Consider the following 20689-nt stretch of genomic DNA (forward strand, 5'->3'; position numbering starts at 1 on the left):
TGGTAGGGGTAGGAGGGGAGGGCCTGAGTGGTACTAGAACCCAGGTGGGAACCACCCATTCTTTTGGACATCTCAAGAAGGCAGTGTCTCTTTGGCATCTTCATTGCAAAGAGAACATCTGAAGCATAGGCTGGCCTGGGAAAGCTCTAGGAAACTTCCCCTTCCTTCAAGACTTTCACCAGGTCAATGCTTCTTCATATAAACAGGTTATGGCTTTCAGTGTTGGGGTCAAAGCTCTGTATGAACTCGGCAGACGGCACTGGAATCTGTTCACTGTAATATTTAGAACAAAATATGGTACAAGCAAGCCAGGCACCCCTCTCATGCCTGCTCACATGTGCTCTAGCTGGTAACACGGGCAGATTCCTTTCCTTTTGGTATGTACGTGTATTACTGCTTTAGCAAAAAGAAACATCTGTGCGCTTTTTTCCTCAAAAAGAACAATCCATTTTTCAAACTGCAAAAAAGTCTTTGAAATGGAGTATTTGCCAACACTGTCCTCTCTCCTAAAAGCAAGATGCAAGGAAATGTGTCCTCAGAACAATGTTTTAAACGCAGACATTACTAAGTGGTTTTTTTCTTCAAAAGGGCCAGATCTGCTCACATGTTCACCCAATTGAATGTAGAAGGTGCTTTAAGAAACAGGAGACAAAGCCTTGTCCAGGGTATAAAAGGTTTACTGCTTATTAAAAAAAAAAAAAAGTTATAAAACAAAACACCCAGCCTGACAATATGTATGAACATGGGCTCTTTCAAATGATAACGGCTCGTGAAAATGACTTAGAACACAGACCTAGGAGGATCAACTGGCCAGCTGCTTACAAGGACGTGCTGCAAATTTTCCTGATTCTGAGTTCTATAAAGTTCCTCTCTGCCTTCCACATACCAGTTATAGTGTGTAATGTGTCCCATCAACACAAGATGGAATCTGCTCTGCAAGAGGATTGGCCTTAACATACGACTTGCTGCTAGGAAAACGGGGCAGAGTGGCGGTACTGGCATCTGGGCAGTGAGGACAGTCCGAGCCATTGGTCTGCTTGTCTGGGAAGTGCTGGGTGGGGCCTGAAGGCAGTACTGGGGCTGGGGCCGGTCACTGCCGGCAGGTGTCATGGAAGGCTTCGAGGGTTCGGAAATCCCTCCACGTCGGGGGAAGGCCATCTTGTAGAAACTTCCCGCAGCGTTGGCACGGGGCCTGGAACAGCTTTATGTAACTTCTTAACCAGGTCTAAAAAGAGAAGTGAAGAGAGAAATAAAAGAAATGGGATCTGGGTGCTTCCAATGTCATCCTTCCCATCAAACCTAATGATCTCCAGGCCGGAGAACTCAAGTTGGCTGGGACCCAAAAGATGGCCTGTGATTTCACAAAGCCCTGCATACAGAATCCACAAGGTCATAACGCTGCTGATTTTCAGTTCTGGCACTGCCCTCCCCCACCCCCACCCCCACCCCAACTGAGGGAGTTTTTAAAATACAAATTCCTCCTCTTAGGGGCAGGAAGTGCTCCTGGAAGAGCAGCTATGCCCTGGAGCATGGCCTGTGGCTCGGGGCTGCACATAACCACGTTTTACTTCTGTGCCCTGTGGCTCCTGAATATGTGCACTGATCCTTGCCTTGTCCCCGGCCGAGGGGCGGGCATGGACACGTGTGGAGGAAGACTTTGCATTGATGACAATGTTCAAACTCTCCACTGAGGTCAACATGCCTTCTTTCTAATTTGATTTCAGAGGTCACTGCTCACTGTCACAACGTGGCCCAATGCACCTGGGGGAGGGCAGGGACAGGCTGGTGCCACCAAATAACATTATAAACGGCAAATACACATTTGAGTGGTTCAGAGTGCAGAGTTCTCTCAGGCATCATACATAAGGATGAGACTCACATAACTCAATTCTCAAACTCAAGGAGATTCAATACCAAAACAAAACAAAACAAAACAAAACACAACCCCCCCCACCAACAAAAAAAACCCCAACCCACAACAATAGGCAAGTTAAGCAAGTTCTCACTGTGACAGGGGCACATGAATCTCATCATTTAATGTCGTCCTGAATTACATCGATGAGAGAAAATTGTTCTTTGAAGAGGTAGGTCGAGTGTATTGATACAAATCCTTCTATCTCCATCACAGCTGCCTTCATGGTGGCAGACTATGGCCCATTGATACTGTCCCCCTTCTAAAGGCCAGGTGTTTGAGGGTTTGGCAATAAATGTGAGAAGGTTGATGGATCACTCAGCTAAACTATTTATCCTTCAGTGCTGATCCAATTCAAATCCTCCCCCAACCCCAAAGTCAGTTACCAAAGGGAAACCAGGCATGACAACAAGTTAGGTTAAAAAGCAAGACTAGCTGCCCAGAAAATGACTGTCAGCTGAATTGTCCTCTCAACACACGAAGAGCTGCTCTGTGTGTGGCCCCAGCTGAGTGCCTGGGTTTGATCATTCACCCTCCCCAGCACCGTGAAGCAGATCAATAAGTCGGGTTTGTGTCTTCCAAGAAATGAACTGCAGGTATTCTAAGAAGCTCACTTGCTGAGGCAAACCACGATGGGATGGAGCGGGTAAGCACTATTCCACCTGGCTGTCAACACTCATTTGGACTTGCTAACAGGTGTCTTCTGAGTAGGTCTCTAACTGGCAACCTTCCTAGTGTGAACTGAAAAGGGAGTTTTAGCCTCAGTGAAAGATGGAGCCTACTGAGGTGAGAGCATGAAGCCATGTCTGCATGATGTGAAACACATAGCTGCCAGTTCTGCCAGGATCTGATGGAGCTGGCTGACAGGCCAGCTTGGGCCAAATGTTGGTCATGTGACAGATTTGGGCCGAGGTGTGCAGATGAATCGGCTTGAGGGGTGGCGGGGAATCCTGACTTGTATAGTGTTTGCTGATTTCGTGGTGTAAACATTCTGGTTCAATTTCCAGGTATCATGCTTAAATAACCAGGTTGCAAAATTCTCAGCACTTAATAGGATGGCAGGAGCTGACTCCCATACACCAGTGCAATGGCTGTTTGGAGGGTTGTTCCCCATCCTAAGTTTCAACTCTGAAAATGTACATGTCTTGGGGATACTGCAAGATTTGTCTTAGTCACCGCTACCCATTCAGCACCAAGCACAGGGCCTGGCATAGATGAGGAGCTCAATAAATATCTACTGACTAAATCAATGTGGGGAACTGTGTTAGGAGATCACTTCTGAAACCACCATTTGTTCAGCATGACAGAAGACACCAGTTAATTAAGTGGGAAACGGTTTCTCATAAATCCCTTCCCGGTTTAAAGAAATCAGTTCTATGCTGGCCCATCTCCCATTACGAGGCCCCGGTGATCTAGAGACGGAGCAGCCACCTTCTGATCTGCTGGCTCGTACCTGGAGGGAGTCAAGGTTTCCAAAGGAGATTTGGCTCTTAAGGCCACTTACCATGAAGGATCTGACCACGACGTCAGGCATCTGTGGCAGCTGATAGTGAAGCAGGGCAGTGGTGGCATGGTCTGTCACCTGGAACCAAGGATAGCAACTGGAGTCAGAGGCCACCCGAAACCAGCACAGAGAAAACAAAACCAATGCGTTCTCTTTATAGGATAAACCAATCTGCTTCTGAACATCTCTTGGAGAAAAGGACATCTAAAATAAAATCTCAAGTACAAAAATTAGTTAACAGAGTTGGGGGCAGGGACCAGGGAGGAGGAGTGTTGTAGGTGGAGAGGATGCAAAGTATCCAGGTCTGGAGGCAAGAGGCGTGAGTTCCAGCAACTGGAAACCCAGGCCGGGGATAGCCCCTGAGGGAGGGGTGTGGCCCGAGGCCAGCAGAGAGGGGAAGACGGGGCAGATCACAGAAATGTTTCTAAGCCAAGTCACGGCAGGGAACACAGCATGGATGCAGAGAAGCTTTTCCACCTGTCCACATTCGACTTCATCTTTACACCAGATCGATGTCCCTGGCAGGGTAACTGGTCTTTCTGTCCCTGCAATTTTCATTCTGTCTCACAATTTGTAGTTGTAGAGATTTTATGATTCCGTCACCCAGAATTACCACCCTGGTAATTTCTGATGATCTTTCCTTCGAGTCTCACGTTTCCATTACTCTTCTTGAGGAGCCTTGCCACTCAAAGTGTGGTCTTCTCTCCAAAAGCTATGGCCTATTTCAGCATCCTGGTGGGTCATATCCCCAAACTCCAAGTAGGGGCCGAGGGCACGACCGCATTAGACCCTACTAGAGGTCCCAGTGACCAGAAAGAATGCACACTGGGCTTAAGTCCCAGCGCTGTCCAGCGACCTCTATCCAACTACTTACTGTCTCTGGGTCTCAACATCCCTTCTGAAAAACAAAGGAGTAGTCTAAGATCCCCTGTAGTTCTGCAATTTGATACCACAAGCTGCTAATGCCTGCCATTGATCTGCAAATTAATAGATGATACCTAATTTGACAGTTGTGTTCAAAATCATAGTTTAGCTGACTGTCCTCACTGGGGATTCTTGTCACTATGAACGTTGTGATTAAAAGCCAAAATGAGGGGATCCCTGGGTGGCTCGGTGGTTTCGTGCCTGCCTTTGGCCCAGGGTGCCATCCTAGAGTCCCGGGATGGAGTCCCGCGTCGGGCTCCCGGCATGGAGCCTGCTTCTCCCTCTGCCTGTGTCTCTGCCTCTCTCTCTCTATCATAAATAAATAAAAATAAATCTTTAAAAAAGACAAAATGAAACAACCACAAAAAAAAAAAAAAAACCCCTACCAAGTAAATGATCAGTCTTGTTGAGCAGGAGTAAACAAACATGGGTCTACCTGGTGTAGGCTCCTTGGTTTTCTAACTGTCACAAGACACCATGTGACGTGCCAATGGACCTAAGCAGCAGTGGGGGGAAGCAATCCAGTGGAAGGAACCTAGAAGGGCCGCTCCAGGTTCCACATGGTGAGTGGCAAACTCACCAGATTCCCAGATGTCAGTTCAGCCAAGGTCAGAGAGGCCACACTCCAAAGCGTGAGGGTACAGGCTCCCTAACTTACCTGAGAACCTGAGCCTCACCTGCCCTAAATAAATGGCCACACATGTGGTGCACCTCCCTTCCAGCCAGGCTACAGCTTTGCCTCTCATCTCCCCTCTGCTCCTCCCGATGCCAGATGAGTACTCTTTCCCTGCTGGACTTCCATGGCCTGCCTGGTGGCTGGAGAACCCACAAGCTCTGTGGGGACAGGCATCATGCCCATCTCGTTGATGTTACATCCTCTCAAGGCCTAGAACATCACGTGGCATCTAGCAGGTGCTCAATACATATTTGTTGAATAAAGAAAAAAGACTTAAAAATGTCCACTCACGAAAGGCCACATATCAGGGACATTTGTACTCGCTTTCTTGAAAATGTAGCTACAGGTCGTGTATCCAACATTGCTGAGAAATTGTTACCCAAGTGACTTTCAAGATAAGTGGTACTTATCCTTTCAAGCGCAGACTGGTTTTATTTTAAGCATTTCTGACAGACAGCTTTCTAAAATGAGCAATGCTTTTTTTTTTTTTTTTTTTAAACAGTAGTAATGATAATTTGGCAAGATGGTGGGTGGTGATCAGTGGGGTGAAATTATGGCTACAAAACACAGCAAAGCAAACTGGGTCGGCCCCTGTGCGTGGAGGCTGCTTCCTACCCACCCAGACCCCTTGCTAAATAAAACCACCCAGGCAAGTGCCATTTCATGGGAAATTTACAAAAGAAAGAATTTCTGGAGAATTCTTTCTGCAGCCCCTACTATTTATTTTACAATGCTTCTAACAAGCCCTGCCCTACACATTAGTGCTGTCACACCAGGGATGCCAGGCTTGCTGCTTGCTGGTGTGCTGCTGTCCCCTAGTTCTGAGTGTGCTCCTTCCTCAACAGCTCATCACTAGCCCCAGGAGTCCCCGGGACAAGCCCAGATTCAGCCACTTTAGTAGCCTGAGCACCTGTCCTGGGGCCAGATTCCTCAGTCACACTGGCCACTCAGAGGTCATGCCCCCAGGCTGGGGGTATATTGGCCTTTTTTGGCTGCACATTTTCTTTGCTTTTCTTTGTAGAATTTTTAACACGGAATATTTTATATGACCAACATATAAAATTCAGCAGCATAACTGAAGTGGGTGTACTCTCCTTGTTTTCATTTTATAGGAGATGGTGACTTCCAGAGGTTGAGAAGATGGCTAGGTCACACAGCTAGTGAGGTGCAGCGGGTGTTTTGAGTCCAGACTGCAAGGCCCAATCAAACCTGGGCCATTCCTCCCAATAGGAACTCCCAGCCAGCAATGCAGGTTCTGAAAAGGCGCATGCCACAGGTGCCTGGGCATCGTCTGCCCATATGTCTCGGCCCAGTGAAGTTGTTGGGAAGCCACAGTACAGACCAGAAATGCAGGCTGGGGATTTGTAAATGTGGTTGCTGGCTACCTGAGAGCAGAACAACTGAATGAACCAGAAAATGTGCTCTAGATCCCGCTCCAGATATGCCACATTGCTGTTTTGGCATCTAGCTCCCAGATAGGGCACCTAATTAGCTTCTCTATTAGTCGGTTGGCAACCCGGCCAAATTTAGCCACTTTCTCAAAAGGTCCAGTATAAATTACTCCTTTAAACTGCCAAACGATGACATTTTTTTTTCTCATGCTGGTATGATCATTTAATTTCCCATCACTAATGACAGACATCTTAATAGAAGGAAACAAAGCTGACAGATTTGTTATATTTTCTTTCCCTTCCTCACAAACTTCTCCATTACTGGTTTTGGGGCTCCTGTGACCAAACTCCAAAGCACCAGGCTAGGCATGGCTGTAGAATGCGGGGAAAATTCACCCTACAATGATTTTCCTTTCCGTAAAAGCATTCTACCTTCACTGTTTTCTTGTTTTATAGTTTTCAATAACAAAGTGGTTTTTTTTTTAATTAATTTTTTTTCTTCAGCATGCAAGATGTTGAAAAAAACAACAACAACAACAACAACAGGGGGATCCCTGGGTGGCACAGTGGTTTAGCGCCTGCCTTTGGCCCAGGGCGCGATCCTGGAGACCCGGGATCGAATCCCACGTCGGGCTCCCGGTGCATGGAGCCTGCTTCTCCCTCTGCCTATGTCTCTGCTTCTCTCTCTCTCTCTCTCTCTCTCTCTCTCTCTCTGTGTGTGACTATCATAAATAAATAAAAAAAATAAAAAAACAACAGGCCTGGGGCAACAAAATATTTTTGCTATTAACTAATTTAATTTAAATCTACTCTGTGCTAGCCCAGTGGAGGCTCGGGCCCCACTGTAATGTAAGTACGGCTCATAAGATTCCATTGGGACATGAAAGCCACCCAGACCAGCAGGGGAGGCTGATGATGGTCACTAATGCCCCTCAGGAGGAAGGGAGGCCATTCATCCCTCCAGTGAGTGCTGGTTAGGAAAGCATCGGAGAACAGATGAAAGCAGCCCCCGAGCCCATGGCAAGGGAGGGAGGAGAAGACAAGAAACAATAGCCAAACTGTGGAAGGAGCCTCGGTGTCCTTTCGAAAGATGAATGGATAAAGAAGATGTGGTCTACGTATACAATGGAATATTCCTCAGCCATTAGAAACGACAAATACCCACCATTTGCTTCCAAGTGGATGGAACTGGAGGGTATTATGCTGAGTGAAATAAGTCAATCGGAGAAGGACAAACATTATATGGTCTCATTCATCTGGGGAATATAAAAAATAGTGAAAGGGAATAAAGGGGAAAGGAGAAAATATCAGTGGGAAATATCAGAAAGGGACACAGAACATGAGAGACTCCTAACTCTGGGAAACGAACAAGGGGTGGTGGAAAGGGAGGTGGGCAGGGGGTGGGGGTGACTGGTCACGGGCAATGAGGGGGGCACTTGGATGGGATGAGCACTGGGTGTTATGCTATATGTTGGCAAATTGAACTCCAATAAAAAAAATAGTGTAAAGATTAAAAAAAAAAGAAAAAAAAAGTAACAATACACCAGTGAGGACAGGAGAAGTACAGGCATGGAGAGACGGGGCCACTCACAAAGCTGTGGGGAGGGGTGCCTGGCTGGTTCAGTCCATAGAGCATTGCAATTCTTGATCTTGGGGTCATGAGTTCGAGCCCCATGCTGGGGGTAGAGCTTACTTAAAAACCAAACAACAACAAAAACCAAAAAGCAGTGAATAGCAGCCACACAGGGGCTTTGCCAAGAGGTGTCCCTTTTCACCTCCAAGCAAGGAACACTGCAGATGCTGTGGCTCAGTGTGGGTGTGCTTCCCCCTCTGGCTCAAGGCTGTGTCACCACTGGAGAGTTACTCTGAGTAGCATGACATTCCCATTGCCCATCACAGATCCTAGGGGCTTTATCAATCTCACTTTCAGCTTCCTCTTCCTCCTTTGCTAACTTGGGTGTACTGAGATTCTGTCCCCAGCTCAAACAGGCAGAGAAGGGCTTTGGGCACCCAAACTGGCAAGGAACTAAGCTCTGGGGGAGAAAGGAATCTTTCAAGAAACAGCTGCCAGTCAACACTCTGGTGAAGGAGATGCCAGTCAAAACAAGACTCCCGAAGCTCCTCTACCATATTGTGTGCAAGGCTGACGTCTTCACTCTAGGACCTGAGAGGAAGAGGGTGCTTGGGAGATCACGAGTTGTGCTGGCCAAAGCCAAAGCAGAGCTGCCTGTTAAGAGCTGCGGCCCCGCATGAGGTGGTCTACACCACTCTGCTTGGGAGGTGTCGGGGCTTGGGAGCCAGACCATGTGGGCCTGAGTGTTGTCTGTTACTTATGAGCCACATGACCTTGGACAAGGATTAAACGTGCCAATTTAGGGAAAGCACTGAACAGCAGCACCCACTCACAGTGAGTCTTCCCCTTTCTCTTGCCCAATCCTCACAACCACTGTGGGAGGGCGCTGTGAGGAGCCTGTCCATTTCCGAGAGGCAGTGGTCAAAGCAAGGTTAAGTGACCTGCCCACTCAGGCAGCTCCAGAGCAGCACACCCAGGCCACCTCCTCCCTTTAAAGGAATGGCCCCCAGAACTCTCAGGGAGGGAGGACTTCATGCCCCAGCTCTTGGCACTCACATGACTCTCCCTCTGCCTCTTGCCTGCTGCTACATCCCAAATGCCTATCCCAACAGGGCTGGACACGAAGCTCTCTGCATCTCATGAGTCTCTGGCCATGCAGAATGAGGGGGGCAACGGGGCAAACACAAGTCTAAGGCTGAAGAATAAAGGGGATGCAGAAGAGAGAGGGTATCAAGACCAAATTCCTCTTCCTACTGGTGGTCTCTGGTCAGCTGCTGGGGAGAGAGGACAGGGGTAGGGCCAGCAAGGCTGAAGGTCAGCCCCACAGAGCCCAGGGTTCCTGGCGGCCACAAAGACCTTGTTTTTTTTTTTTTTCATCTGTCGGGGAAGAACAAAGGACAGAGTGCAGAAAAGGGGCAGCAGGACACAGGGAGGGGGCAAAAGCTCTCAATGTGTCATCATTCCTTGGCAGTTAACTCTTCTAAAAAGATGGTCTGGGGATGCCTGGGTGGCTCGGCAGCTCAGGGTGTGATCCCAGAGTCCAGGATTGAGTCCCACATCGGGCTCCTTGCGAGGAGCCTGCTTCTCCCTTTGCCTGAGTCTCCGCCTCTCTGTGTCTCTCATGAATAAATAAAATCTTGATAGATAGATAGATAGTCTGTTGTACCAATCTTCCTCGACTCCCGACAGGGGGTTACATCCCGATAAACTCACTGTTAAGTTGAAAGTGCATTTAATGTACTTAACCTGGCCTACCTTATGCGTGCCCTGAACACTTAACTCGCCTACAGCTGGGCAGAATTGTCCTGCACAAAGCCGATTTTATAATAAAATGCAGAGTATCTTATGTAACATACTGAATACTGTACTCAAAGTGATACACAGAATGGTTGCCAGCCTGGAGGTTGGTCACCTCATGGAGGTGGGGCTGGCCGAGTGCTGCAGCTGCTGCCTGGCATCATGAGAGAGGATCATATCACTCCCTCATTGCTAGCTTGAGAAAAGATCCAAATTCAAAATTCGAACTATCGCTTCTACTGAATGTGTGTCGCTTTTGCCCCTCATAAAGTAGAAAAATCCTAAGCTGAACCCCTGTAAATCAGGGATTGTCTATACTGCATTACTTGGTGGCATAGGGCCTGTCCTTGGGGATTCCTGGGCTCGCCAAGGGTGGAGTCTTCACTTTGCCTATGTACGGGCTTCCAGGCCAGAGTGGAAACTGTGTGGAGCAGCAGAGGTGAGGAGTGCAGAGGTGAGATGGTGCCAGGCACCATCCCTCAGCTTCTGAAAGGAAGTCTACACTGGGGGCCAGCACGGGTGTGGTGAAAAAGCTCCCCAAGGTGACTGTGACGTTAGCAGCATTAGGGACCACGGATGAACAGGCTGCTGTGGGCTACTGCCTGCTACCCACCCATGGGTGCTGAGCCAGGCCTGGGCTCGGGCATTTGGGCGCCACTCTTCCCACTACACGGCACTGATGGCATCAACTCAAATGCTTGCCACACAGCCCGTGAGGCCCAAGGCCACCCCCACTAAGCCAGCAGAGCTGAGGCTTCTGTTAAAAGTGTGTCCCACAAGATTAATAGGGAAAGTTAAGTACCCAAGTGTTTAGGAGCTGCTTATTTAAAAGAGCAGTCTGGTAGAAACCCAGATCCTGGCTTCCCTCCAGCCAATACCTGCTTCTATATACTCTGAAGAGAACATTCTCTCTGGCCTACATTAACATAACCAAAGGCGGCGTGCTGGGAAAGGTGATGTGGAGCTGTCAGGAGACCTGGTTCAGTCGTGGATTCATCACTAATTATCGGGGTGACCTTGGCTGCATCACTCTCCCCGCTGGCCCTAGGAAAGGAGCACAAGGCTGGGATCACTGGCGCCCCAGTGGACGCTGCTGCAGGGCCTGGCCACACGTCCTGAGGGTACACCTGTTCTGAGCTCCACCCTCAGGCCTGCCAGGGTGACATTAAAGCCCTCTGTTCTTTTAAAAAGGATGAGCTGATCTGTCCCACTCCAGGAACCTACCCCCCTGCCCTGATGTGACCCTCTACCTCCCCCTGTAGTCCTCAGTTTCTGGACCAGCCACAAAGGGCTTGGAGCACCCAGCTCAGAACCGGGGAGGCTGTCAGCACAGTATGACTCTTGTGCTAGAAGCCTCTTCCCACCTTGATGGGCTTCAAAGAGACTCTGGAGCACAAGCCAAACATGTGCCACTTGGTTGTACACATGCTGCAAGTCAAAGAATAAACAGGAACTACTTTCATTCACTGGATATACTTTAATGCTACATAAGGAGATCAGCCCAAGAGTCTGTGGAGTCTCTACTCAGGGTTCTGCCAAGGACAGACCCACCCTTAAGGAGAGGGGCCCTGGGAACATCTCGGAATGAGAACATTCTCTGTGGGTCCAGGAGTCAAAAATGTGAACCTCGTGTGTTAAATGTTTAAAAAGACAGTAATCCCTGCCAGCAACACTGCTCTGAGGAGGAGCACTGGCTTTATGAAGAATATTTAAAACAGTCCCAGAAGTACTCATTCCATGAAAAGAGAAGCCATCATTATTTCAAAATGGGAATGCTATGAAGTCAGTCCTGAAAGTGCTGGGGGGCTGGGGACGATGGGGGGCAGGGCAGGGACATGCTTCTAAAACTGGGATAAAAGTACAGTAGAGCAGAAGCAGGCAGTTTCGTTTTTATTATGCGGCCCGAGTCTCTAATCTGTACCCTGGATTTGTATGCTGTGGGTTCACTGGGCCTGGAGGCCTGAGGAGAAAGCATCGCATTCCGGGGGGACTGGGGATTACTCAGACAAGATCAATACTTCCCTCTCTGCTTGATGAAAGGGCCATCTGCACGGGCTTTGATGGGCTTCTAGCTGCCCCCTGGGGCTTGGTGGTGCTGCTGGGGGGTAAGACCAGAGGCAGGGCTGTCCAGGTGGGAATGGACAGGTGAGGATGGACCCTACTGCTCCATCTTGCTGGAGAAGTGGCCATAGTCTTGAGATCAAGCTGCCTGAGAGGGGTGTGAGACCTTGTCTATAGAGTATTGAACATAATATACTAGGGCCTCCATAAAGGAGTTTTTGTTTGGTTTTGAGGGTTTCACTCCTATTTCTTTCTTTATTTAAAAAAAGATTTTCTTCCTTTATTTGACAGAGAGACAGAGAGCACAAGTAGGGGGACTTGCAGAGGGGGAGGGAGAAGCAGGCTCTCTGCTGAGCAGGGAGCCCAATGGGGGGCTCGATCCCAGGTCCCCGGGGTAATGACCAGAGCTGAAGGCAGATGCTTCACCCATGGAGCCACCCAGGCGCCATCCCCCCAATCTCTTTAAAGTTGCAGCCAAGATGCTACGGATGCCCTGAAGGGAAGCCCTTCAACTCCCTGGGTCCAAGTGCAGAATGCCTGCAGATTTTCTCCAGAGGAAAAACAATCACAATAAACCACGCACATGCCCAGAATCTGCAGTGAACTTGGAAACACTGTGGAATGGCATGTGAGGCCCTCGATGACCTGGGTCCCAGCTTTGTCTCCCTCAGGTCCATGACCTGCTCCCACATAGCCAGCTGCTCCAAGGATCCCTCCCCATAAGCCTGCTCCCCTGAAGCCCTCCCGCCCCCTCTGCCTGTGCCTCAAGCGGCACCTGTGGACACCCCAGCCCTGCGCTTGCCTGTGACCAGGAGCCCTGCTTCACCCCAGGCTGTGGTCTCCGTGAGGATGAGGCCACACTGGGCCTACCTCAGGGCATGTATGCAGAGGACAGTGCTCAAAGAGGTGGCTCTGCTCTGGTGCCACTCACCTGACAGCACCCTGATACGTAGACAGGATTCTATTGATTTATTTTTGGCCAGTGGTGTTAGGGGAGCAGAGTGAAAGAGGGGTTTGGGAGTGGGAAAGTCTGGGGTCATGGGCCACCGCAGGGAGGAGGGTCTGGGTGAACAGGGAAACGTCAGAGTGGCCACAAGGGAACTCTCCAGAATCCCAACCAGCCTGAAGCTTCTGCCAAAGCCCTTGTGCAGGGCTGAGAGGAGCTGCACACAAAAGGTCCTTGACATTTCCCAGGATTAAGGAATTAAAGCTCTTCATTTAGATGAACGAAAGAGAGTTCAACACTTTCCAGATGGTAAAATGCCAGATTCTGTTGCTGGCTGCCAGCAAAGTCCGAAGCCCCAAAGATACCTGAACTGTTCTGTACCCACTTGGTGTGATGTTATTTTCTGCAGGAACAGTCTTGCAGTTAGAGAAACACATCCAAAGACATCTGGGCTCCCAAGAAAATCCAGACAATCCCACCTACTTCCCTACCAAAGCCGAGGCAACTGTAGGGGAAAGATGCCGGTGTGCAGAGCAGGGTGGGGGAGCCCTGCCAATGAGTTGGCTCTGCCAACACCGTGCTGGCTGCCTTCTGCCCAGGCCCTGCTGGGCAGGGAAACAGGAAGTCACCAGGGGGGCCGTGAGCCCTCTCCGGACATGAGGGAATGTTCCAGGTCCTGGGACTGTGACTCTGTGTTGGGATGTTTGGGCTGCCCGAAGGGCACTGCTGGGTGGTTGTAATTCTAGGTCCCTCACTACCCGTGTGGCTCACTCTCTGACCAGGAGTGGAGATCATATGCCTGGAGAAAAGAGGGACGGTGCTGTGGTGGGAGTGTGTGGGGTGCTCATGGCAGCCGGTCTTTGGTTGGCTTCACAAAGATCACCTAAGGTAAAGTGGGCCCCATGCACACACCTGGCCATGGACTGTGAGTTCCGTGCCTCTTTCCCTGACCAGGAGAGGAGCGGCAGCTGTCACACACTGAGTGCTTCCTCTGGGCAATCATAGAGCTCAGAACTTCACGTGGAACCTTCAGAGTACACACCCCACGAGGCAGGTTCTATTACGTCCCCTTTTTGTGGCCAAGGGACCTGAAGCACGGAGAGAGGCTACATCGCTAGCTGGCCAGTCCACACAAGGCAGAGCTGGATGTACATCCAGGCCAGTCTGATGCCAGAACCTGAGTCTTCACATCTGGTCCACGATGAAGAGACCATGGAGAGGCGACGGTGGAAACACGAGGAGGCATGAGGAGTGATCATCAAGGTGAGAGACTGGTGGGAGAAGGAGAGCTTCCTAAAGAGAAGAGGGTGGTCATTGCTGATAAGCACCTGAGAGAAGTGTCAGATGAGCCCCAGACTAGAAGCTCACCTTACACTTCATGCCTGTGGACTCAACCTCACCCTGTTTCTGTGAGGCAGGTAGTCGTATGATGTCCATTTTACACATGGGGAGACTGAGGTGAGTGAGACTACGTAGGAAGCGGTGGTTGGCTGGGGCCTGAACACATGGCAGAATGGATCTCAGCCAATGCTTCTCAGGAAAGGTCACTATGGGGAATGTGGACTGGGGCCCAAGAGATGGGGGCAGGCCCGGTGCTAGAAGCCACCCTGTAGTGCGACGCAGCCTGCTGGGCTGTGGGAATGGGGACCGGGCAATGGTGGCTGGCCAGGCTGCCCAGAAATATTTGCTGGATTCTGACCTGGGCTGTACCGAGGCTTGTGTGAGCCCTCAGGAAGAACCAAGCTCTGGGAGCAAGACGGACTCCTCTAAGGCAGTGAACCAGAAACCAGTAGGGTGGGCGCAGCCTTCCTGCTCCACTTGAACTGTGAATCTAGCTACGTGTGACCTGAACTAGGCTTTTGGTCATTACCACATTCAGCGGTGGTGGATGGAGCCTTGCAGGCGGAAGGTATTGGGGTATCGTAAGGGGAAAACCATCGATCCACTCTATTCTGGATTTAGAAGCTTGAGAATATTCAAAGCTGCCCCTGAAGAGAAAAGGTGGCCATAAAAGGAATTCCAGCAGGAGGGGGAATGGACAGATCCCTCCCTGCCATCCTCAGGGCCCAGGGCCCCTGGGGGCTCACACTCACATTTTCCTTCTGCTTATCCAAGTTGGTCAATACCGCCCAGCTGTCAGCTTAGGGGAGGCTGGTCTTTGGAATGATCCTGGGATTGTGGGCCACCTCCCAGTCCCCGAAGTGCACCGACAGCCTGACACTGGGCTCTGGCAGGCCTTCCTCCTGCACTGCCCCTCGTCTGGAGTCTGCCCACTTGCCCTCACACAAGACAGTGGTGCCCTGGGTTTTATCTGTCTGGGGGCAGCAACACACACTTAGGAGGTGGCAATGGGATGCACAAAAACATAGAGCCAGACGCCACCACATCTGGTCTATAAAACTAAGTTCTCCTCCCTGAGGAAAGTTATTTAGCATCTGAGAGGGAAGGGCACTTGTCAGAGCAATGGTATCTAGAAAAAGCCAAGGTCCTTTTGACAACATAAGAGATCCCTTTCTGGGGGCTGCAGAATCCTCCTAGGCATGAGGGCCTTGGCTGACCTAAGCAGGGTATCAGGTGAGGGAAAGGATGGGGATGTGGCACTAGGGCTTCAAACTCTGGCTACAGCCACAAGTGCTTCCAGGTCTTAGTGGCACTTCAGGAGGGCTTTCTGAAAGGAAAGTAAATGAGCCACTGGGGAGAAATTTTAGATATTACAGAGATGGAGATGGAAAGCAACTATTTATTGTGTCTCTTTGGCGATGTGCGATGCTGCAGCAGATACACATACTCCAGAGACACATGCCACACAGCCTCATTCAAAAGAGGTAGTCTTGTCTTCTGGGAACCATCCTTCATTGGGATGGCTCCCTTTCCAGGGACCTGGGATTAGTGACAAGTGAGGTTTATCACATACTACTTGGACAGGCACTCAATTATGGTAGGTGTTCAATGCATCCAAAATTTCTGATCAGTGACTCTTCTACAGATGACTCCCTCTCTTATATGGAAAAGCCCTAGGTGGCCACTCAGTAGACAGACCCCAACAAAGTCTGCGCGAGTCGGAGGCCAGTCTCCAAGTATGAATGAGGGAGGGAACGTATGAGTAAGTGAATACTGGAGCAAGGACACAGTGGCAGCCTGCCCAGAATGCCGTCCGCCACTGCTGTCCAGACAACCCGCCCGTCCACAGCGATGTTCTGTGATGGCACAGCCCCGAGAGAGCCACTCTTCCCACTGATGCCTCCGGAATGATGACTCTGAGCTGGATGTTCACCGGTGATGACTCACGTGCTTCCAAGTGAAAACACTACAAAGGACGTGCCAGCCCTCCTGGTACTGCCTCTCCCGTCTCCACCTGCCTGTCTGTGGCTGCACACACTCCCCACCTCTTTCCTCAGCGTCCCTGCCAAGACTTAACGCAGTAAGTAGCTGCAGATTTTCTCTCACTCTTCCTAAGTTCCTGGATGAAAATGCACAGTGTTTTGAAATGAGGAGGTTAAAGATCAAAACAGTGACTGCCCCTGCAGAGTTTAAATGTCAGAAAAATATGAACACGCCTGAAACCCTTCCTGGCTCTTTGTGTGTCTGCCCTTTCAGATGCCCCCCTATTTCTAAGTCCCATTCTCTGAGTCTGCTCTGCTGGAGACACGCTGGCTATAAAAAGCCTCTTCGCCCTAGGATGAAGTGCACAGAGCCTCTGGGGCACCGCAGTAAATGACGGGAGCCTGTCAGCAGCCACGGCCCCACAGCAAGCTGTCCCCAGCCCTCTGCCACTTCCCTGCACCGGAGTAAGGGGTCTAATGAGGAAGAGGGACAGGGCTTGCTGACAGTCCCCACCGCAGACAAAAGGCAGGCCTCATTTAGTTTCACATGGTGGGACTTGTGACAGGGCCTTATGTGCCTGCTTTAACCCAGGGAGTCCTGCAAATACGGCCTGAGGAGAATGTGACAGGTGTGTGTTTCCATTCTCTTAGCTCCTGGCATTCTCTTCCATGAATAAAAAGGCGAGCATAAGCTGGGGCTGACTCTGTGAGGCAGCCCTCCTCCCACCATCCTGCTTTGTCACACTGAGGGGAAAGACCTGGGAGGGGTCCCACCTTCTCAGCAAGCCTCTCTCTGTGGCCACCACCATTGCTGCTTGTGAGCAGGAAAACACACAGTCCACAGTGATTGCGACCACATAATGAATACCAAAGAAAGGCAGTCCTGGGGTCCTACACCACGGCAATGCTGGGAGAGAGTTCCTCCAACTGTACTAGGAGGGTCGGTGCTGGTGGCCTGGACTCCCGTCTTGGGAGTTGGGGTGCAGGTCTGGCACCGGTTGCCAGGGTGAGGACGTTCCAATACAGTGTTCTGCTGGAGAGATCCCTTCCCACTTGACAACAAGGACCCTCCTTGGCCATGTCACTTTAGTCTGAAAGAGCACCTCCCTCCTGTTCCAGGTTGAGCCTTTCTGGACAATGCAGACAACCAGGCCTCCTGGTCCATGCACATGAGTGTAAGCAGACAGATGACAGGCGGGAGGGGATGTTTACCACACACTTGCAGTGTCTTTGTGGGAAATGCTCCCAGGAACATCGATCAGGACACCAAAATTCCAGTGGGTGGACAAGAAGCAAATAGGATTTCTGAGAAAAAGCTAAGACTAAAAAGCAGAGTTAGAAAAGTTGCCACCTAATCCTTCTCTTCTGGCATTTTGAGTTGGAAATGCTAACCACCAACCCATAAATCGCACCAGGCCTTTGGAGTCTGCCACAGATGAAGCGGTCCCAGCTTTGTTTTCATTGTGCAGTCTGTCCCCTGTCCACCAACGCGGCCTGAGGCTAACAGAAAAACAGGCACTGTACTGTCCTGCCCTTTCATGAGGCCACACTACCTGTCCTCCATCCTTCCCACCAGCATCTTTGGCAAGGCAATGACTTTCTTTTAAACAAAATCCCAAACCCCTCCTGTTTGATGATGATTAGTTGAAAGCTTTACCGATGAAGGATGAAGCTTAATTCTGTACTATGTTATTTTCCAGTATATTCCTTCCTTTGACAGCAAAAAGACAACGTTTTAGTAGGAAAGACAGAAGACTCCTTAATCCACTGACTCTTACCTGCCCCTAGAACAGGAAAAGGACTTCATTACCTGCAGTTAGTTGTAATCAGAGAGCACTATCTCCCATCCCCAAATTGTGGTTCTTTAATTGAGTACAGGTCAGTATCAGGTCAAGTCCATTTAGTTAAAAATAGGTGAAGGTAGGAATGCTGAAGGAATCTCAGAAAGGGCTCTGCCCACACACAGACAACATGCCATTCACCAGGGGGGTAAAATCCCATCCCAACAAACACATCCACTCTCACTGCTTCAAACACATCACACAGACTGCGAGGGAGAACCTGGCCGGTGCGCCCACGTCTCTCCGACTGAACTAATATCGAATTTTAAACCCTGCTTCAGTGTGTGCTTTAAACAAATACAGAGAGCGCTTGGCAGGTTATTTTTAGGGGAGGTAGAATAAAAATACAGTACTGTCTCTCTGCATCCATGCTTCACCAAATCTGTATTTCACACATTTTACAACTTCCTAATAAACTTTCTGCTTGCATTCAAAAATACTTAATTCTACACAGAACATTAAAAAAAGGTATCTCTGCAAAGGCAAGCATGTGCAAGCCCCTCCCTCACAAGGGGTATTTGAATAGAAATCAGGCCATTGTTAAAAGACCAGTTCCGGTTGGCAGTGCTCTTGGCTCCTTGAAGCCACTGGCTGCCTCTGTGGGGCCTGGAGGAGGTAAGTCACTGTAATACCTCAGAGGACACTGAGATAAACCCAGTTAAAAAAACAAAGCTGCTTTAATGTTCCTCACTACTAAAGCAAAACACGACGCGGATAATGACCAGTGTTCTCTTTAGGATGCTTTTCCACCAGCTGCTGGGGGAAAAAAATGACAAAAGCAGTCAGCACAAAGTTATTAGTATTTAAGGCTGAGACTTTAGGTATGCCGAACAAGTAAATGCCTCAGGTATATGGTCACTTAGATAAGAATGCCAAGATTCAAATGTAGCTGCCTGTCCTAGAGCCCACCTATGACCACATACACCTTCCGTTCAGGCTCCTGACTGAGGGTGGGAGGTGATTTTCTCCACTATGCATCTAGCTAGTTTAGCTGAGTAAAGGAGTGTTAGAAGAGTCAAGAGGATTTTGTTTTCAGGATAAACTTGATTTTGGACTGGAAAGGTTGCAAAGATGGTGCGCACAACTCCCATGTATCTCTAGCCCAGTTTCCCCCACTGTTGACACTTGTCATGACCTGGGACCTTTGGTACAGCTAAGAAACCAACATTGGTTACTTATTAGTGACTACGCTCATTTTCTCATTAACCTCTCTTTCTGCTTCACGATAGCATGTTGCATTCAACTGTCTTCAGATCGTGAAGTTTTAATGCTTTCACAGGCTCCTAAATGTGTGGCGTTGGGCCTCATACTTCTCTCCTAGCTGTAGGCATCCGTCCTCGGCCTAGTCTTTCATGGTGAGGGGTCTAGGGAACAATGTGAAGTGACGTATTAAACACCATTAGAGAGCTGGTCCATTATGCTGCTTTTTTTTTTTTAATTAATTTTTATTGGTGTTCAATTTACCAACATACAGAAAAACACCCAGTGCTCATCCCGTCAAGTGTCCGCCTCAGTGCCCGTCACCCATTCCCCTCCAACACCCGCCCTCCTCCCCTTCCACCACCCCTAGTTGATACAGGAGCTCTACACTCACTGCTTAATGGGGACAGGGTTTCCTTTTGGGATGATGAAAAGGTTCTGGAACTAGATGGGGGGGCATGTCCCACAACATTACAGAAGTCACGGACTTGTGTTAATTTAATGTTATGAGCATTTCACCTCAATTAAAAACAGCCTGCTGCCTGGGAATCTCTCCTTGTGGCTTTTCAAATGACCAGGTCCTCCTCCTGAGCGGCCAGTCTCGGTTTAGGTCCTGCTCACTACAGGCCTCCTGTGACCGCCCCAACATCAGGAACCCCTCCTGTTGTTCTTGACTGCAGTCCTCAAGGTAACTCCCTCTCTGGAGTTACCTTCCTTCCCTCCCTTCCTGTCTGTCCGCTTGTATTCCTGGCACCCAGCATCATGCCTGGCCCTTGGCAAAGGAGTTCCGTAAGTGATTGTTGCTGGGCTGGTTGGGGCACTAAATGAAACCACAACCAATCCCATTGTGTGTGCTGCTGGAGGAAAGCAGGGACAGAGGGAGCCCTCGTAAGCTCCAGGTGCCGAGCTGCTCTGGGTGCTCTGGGAAAGGGCCCCTCTTCTATGATCAGAAGCTGGGAAAGGATTTTCTCTAGTCACATTTCTTCCCACATTTCTGAAATAGCCTTTCATGGGGAAGCCTTACATTGGAAAAAGAGGTGGGCAGTGTAAAGTGGGGGTGGTGGTAGGGTGAGGACAGGGCCAGCCTGCCTCCTTCAGCCCATACTAGCACCTACGGAGACCACAGGGCTCTAAGCAACTGAGCTTAAATACCAAGTAGGCTTGGAACAACTCAAAAGCCTCTGTGTTTTAATTTTTTTTTGGTAAAGTATGATGTCCATACTGCAAAATTCACCCTTTGTTGGTGTGAGGTAACAGAAAAAAATGCACACATATTTTTTTTGATCTGTCCATGGTTCCTGGCATAGAGCTCCTGAAACCCTAATAATTTCCTAAGTGGTAAGAACACTAGGGACACCCCTTGTTCTAATGAGGCGACTCTGGGTGGGCACCTGGGTGGGGGCTGGTCACCAGAAAGGCCACGCCATTATTACAGTAATTAGACACTTAGAATTTTCTCTCATTCCCCATCTTCCAGGAAGGAGAGTGGGGCTGGAAACTGAGTTAATGATCAATTATGTCTACATGAGGAAGCATCCTTC

At 49.5% G+C, this 20689-nt stretch overlaps 1 protein-coding gene across 1 annotated transcript in view; it reads right to left on the bottom strand.

The window, feature by feature from the left end:
• Positions 1–661: 661 nt before the first annotated feature.
• MED27 (mediator complex subunit 27) overlaps positions 662–20689 on the bottom strand; it is a 196862-nt gene continuing 176834 nt past the window's right edge. Inside the window, exons 7-8 of the mRNA XM_041724572.1 lie at positions 3417–3494; positions 662–1225 (exon numbers count right to left, since the gene is read on the bottom strand). Coding sequence (XP_041580506.1) covers positions 1091–1225; positions 3417–3494 — 213 coding nt within the window. The 3' untranslated portion in view covers positions 662–1090. The remainder of the gene's footprint in view (positions 1226–3416; positions 3495–20689) is intronic.

The sequence above is a fragment of the Vulpes lagopus genome, chromosome 12 (genome assembly GCF_018345385.1).
Source record: "Vulpes lagopus strain Blue_001 chromosome 12, ASM1834538v1, whole genome shotgun sequence".
Taxonomy (NCBI): Eukaryota; Metazoa; Chordata; class Mammalia; order Carnivora; family Canidae; genus Vulpes; species Vulpes lagopus.